Source organism: Vigna unguiculata, chromosome 4, assembly GCF_037176805.1.
Source record: "Vigna unguiculata cultivar grain cowpea cultivar isolate G323 ecotype 2 chromosome 4, ASM3717680v1, whole genome shotgun sequence".
In the NCBI taxonomy this organism is placed as follows: Eukaryota; Viridiplantae; Streptophyta; class Magnoliopsida; order Fabales; family Fabaceae; genus Vigna; species Vigna unguiculata.
The window spans coordinates 6,718,366-6,721,197 of NC_140795.1; the positions used below are offsets into that span (position 1 = coordinate 6,718,366).

A 2,832-nucleotide genomic window follows, 5' to 3' on the forward strand; every position below is an offset into this window, starting at 1 on the left:
TAAAAGATATGTAGAATTTCTTTTTTCACTTTATTAATTGATATCACGTTAGTAAAATAAATTTTAAGTTTAACTTAATTTTACAAAATTGATTTATAGGATGGATTTGTAATTTACTTGTATATTATGAAATTGTCTTATTTCTAATCGATGTGAAAATTAAAATTTATTTTATATATGAGAAATCTCACGTCGATTAGAAATAAAATAATTTTATAATATATAAATGAGATGTAAATTTCGACTTGTAAAACTAATTTTATGGAATTAAATTAAACTTAAATTTCACGTCTCAAAGCTAAATTATAATCTATCTTAATAAATTTTGTTAGACATTGATCTAGAAACTATTATTAAACCACTAGCGGATCATCCATTTGTAGCTCCACTTTACACACAGGTTTGAAGTTAATTAAATTTAACTTGACTTTTCATAAAAGCAATTGTTCTTAATTTTGACAGTTAGTTTCTTCTTCGTTTCTTCCTCTCAAAACTTCACTTTTCCAGAACAATAGACCACTGAGAATATGCAAAAATTTATGAAAAACAAAAATATGAAGAAACCCTCTGAAGAGGTAGTAATTTATTTCATGCAATCTTACATAGAATTATTCTTAAACACAAATCGATAAACCGAGAGTACAGATGATATCACAATAATACAGAGACAGTAACAGTACAACAGCAGAATTGAAGAATGAAGAAACAAACAAGACACAGGGAAATTAAATTAGACTAAAGAGTCGAGAGAAGCTGGAAACAAGAAATGAAAGTTTAAACAGTTAACCTGAAAAGAAGAAACGAAATGGGAAGATGTTCTTAGCAGTTTCTGGTATAATCAGCACATTTTTTGTTGGGGCCACCGCCGTTTTGGGAAGGGACGCAGGAGCGGTAAGCTTCTTTTTGTGGACAATCGACGGCTTTGTTGTTGCCGTTGCCTGTTTTGCCGGTCACCGATTGGCTGACATCGTAGAGCATTCTTGCGGCATGAGAGCCAAATGAGAATTCTGATTCCAAATCGTTGGCGATGAGGCAATCCTCTGTGACGCAGCTGTCGGCGTTGAGAAGGTTGTGGTGGAGGAGAAGGATGAGGAGCACAAGGGAGAGGCCCTTCATCATCTTTTCGGAACTCTCTCTTCTCACTGGACAAACCAGATTATGGTTCACACTCAACACCTTTGTCGCTTTTGTACTGTTGGCTTATGCTAAAATAATTCAGGAATCTTCTTCTAACTTAAGGGCCGATATCATTTTAATTACCCGCACCTAAAATTTGAACTCCTTTTTCCTTCAAATTTTAATATATTTTACTTTTCTAACTCAGAAAAGATAGAAATAGTTTTTTTTATATATTAGTATGATGATTTTTTTTATGTATTAAATCATGTTTTAGACTACTATTTAAAATGCATATATTTGTTTTAATTATTAGAATGCATGATTGTTAGGATCAATCACCGTATTTCTGAAATATTATATATTTTGAAACATAAAATTTTATCACTGTTTTATTTTTAAAAGACGTCCCAAAAAATATAACAAAGAATAAATATTTAAACTATATCTCATTTTGATTCCTAAACTATGTAAGACTATTAAGTGTACCGAAATTATACCATTTAACAAATTTAAGCTAAAATGTTAATTTGAAATATCATTCAACACATAAAATTTTTTGATGTCATTGGATTAAAATGACTAGTTCATTAATTTTTTGAGTTTAAAGATAAAAATATATTAAAGTTTAAAATATACATGGATTTTAATTCTTTTTATATAAATTTAGAAATTAAAACCATATTTACCATTAACGCAATTGATTTGAAATTTTTTTAAAGTACACCGATTTTGATTAATTGATTTTAAAAGAAATATGTAGTAGATTTATATTTATTTTTATTAACAATTTATATATGACTCTCATTAGAATAATTCTACTTTTTTTCTTGACACTTTTCTAAATTTTCTTTCACTTTTTAGATAAACATTATCCTTTCTTCGATCAACTTTATTTATGGAAATCGTCATTATAAGCCTATTATTTATAAGTAGACAATAAAGACTAAATTTGATCGAACATAATTTGTTTTTTTTAGCTAAATATGATTTCTCTAGTGTATTGAGATTAATGAAATTTGAGTTGTCTGTCTTTTTGGAAAGGGAATAAAATTAAATAGAGCATATTAAATTATTGTTTAGAAGAAAACATTAAACGATAATCTTTTTGTACTCATTAAAAAAAATTCTCTTCCAAATTCACACTAAATGTTAGGGGGTATTTTAAAAAACAAAATTGAAAGTTAAATATTTATTAAAGCATAGTTAAAAAAATGTTAAAATATAATAACAATAATAATTTTATATAAGTGCACAAATATCTGTATATCACTTATTTATTTATGTAAATTCCTTTTTACTCATCCAAATAAAAATAACTTTTTATTTTCATTTTGTTCTTCTCCTTCTTCTATCTTTCTCTTCTTCTTTTGTTTCAATCCTAATATAATGAAACACATGCAAAGTAAAAGTACATCTAATGGCAAATGAAGATAATTAAGTTTATGGAACACTTTCATTTCAAAAAGAAGATATATAAATAATGTGTTCTCTTATTATTTTTACATAAATCTGTAGTAAAGTACACATAAAAAAATCTGCAGTCAAAATATCGTAAAATTAGGTTAAAATTATATACACATATTTATTTTGGAATCTTAGAGACATTTATTTTAGTTTTTTCTTTTAATTGAGGAGAGTTGACTTGACGCAAAGATGACCCATGCTTTTGTACTATGAAAAGACTTATCCTCACTTAATTTTTTAAAATATTTT

The 2,832-nt window shown here is 26.7% G+C and overlaps 1 protein-coding gene across 1 annotated transcript; it reads right to left on the reverse strand.

The window, feature by feature from the left end:
- Positions 1-555: 555 nt before the first annotated feature.
- Positions 556-1,190, reverse strand: LOC114181352 (uncharacterized). The gene has a single exon (XM_028067778.2). The coding sequence runs from the start codon at positions 1,117-1,119 to the stop codon at positions 820-822; it is 300 nt and encodes a 99-aa protein (XP_027923579.1). The 5' UTR covers positions 1,120-1,190; the 3' UTR covers positions 556-819.
- Between the last annotated feature and the right edge of the window lie 1,642 nt (positions 1,191-2,832).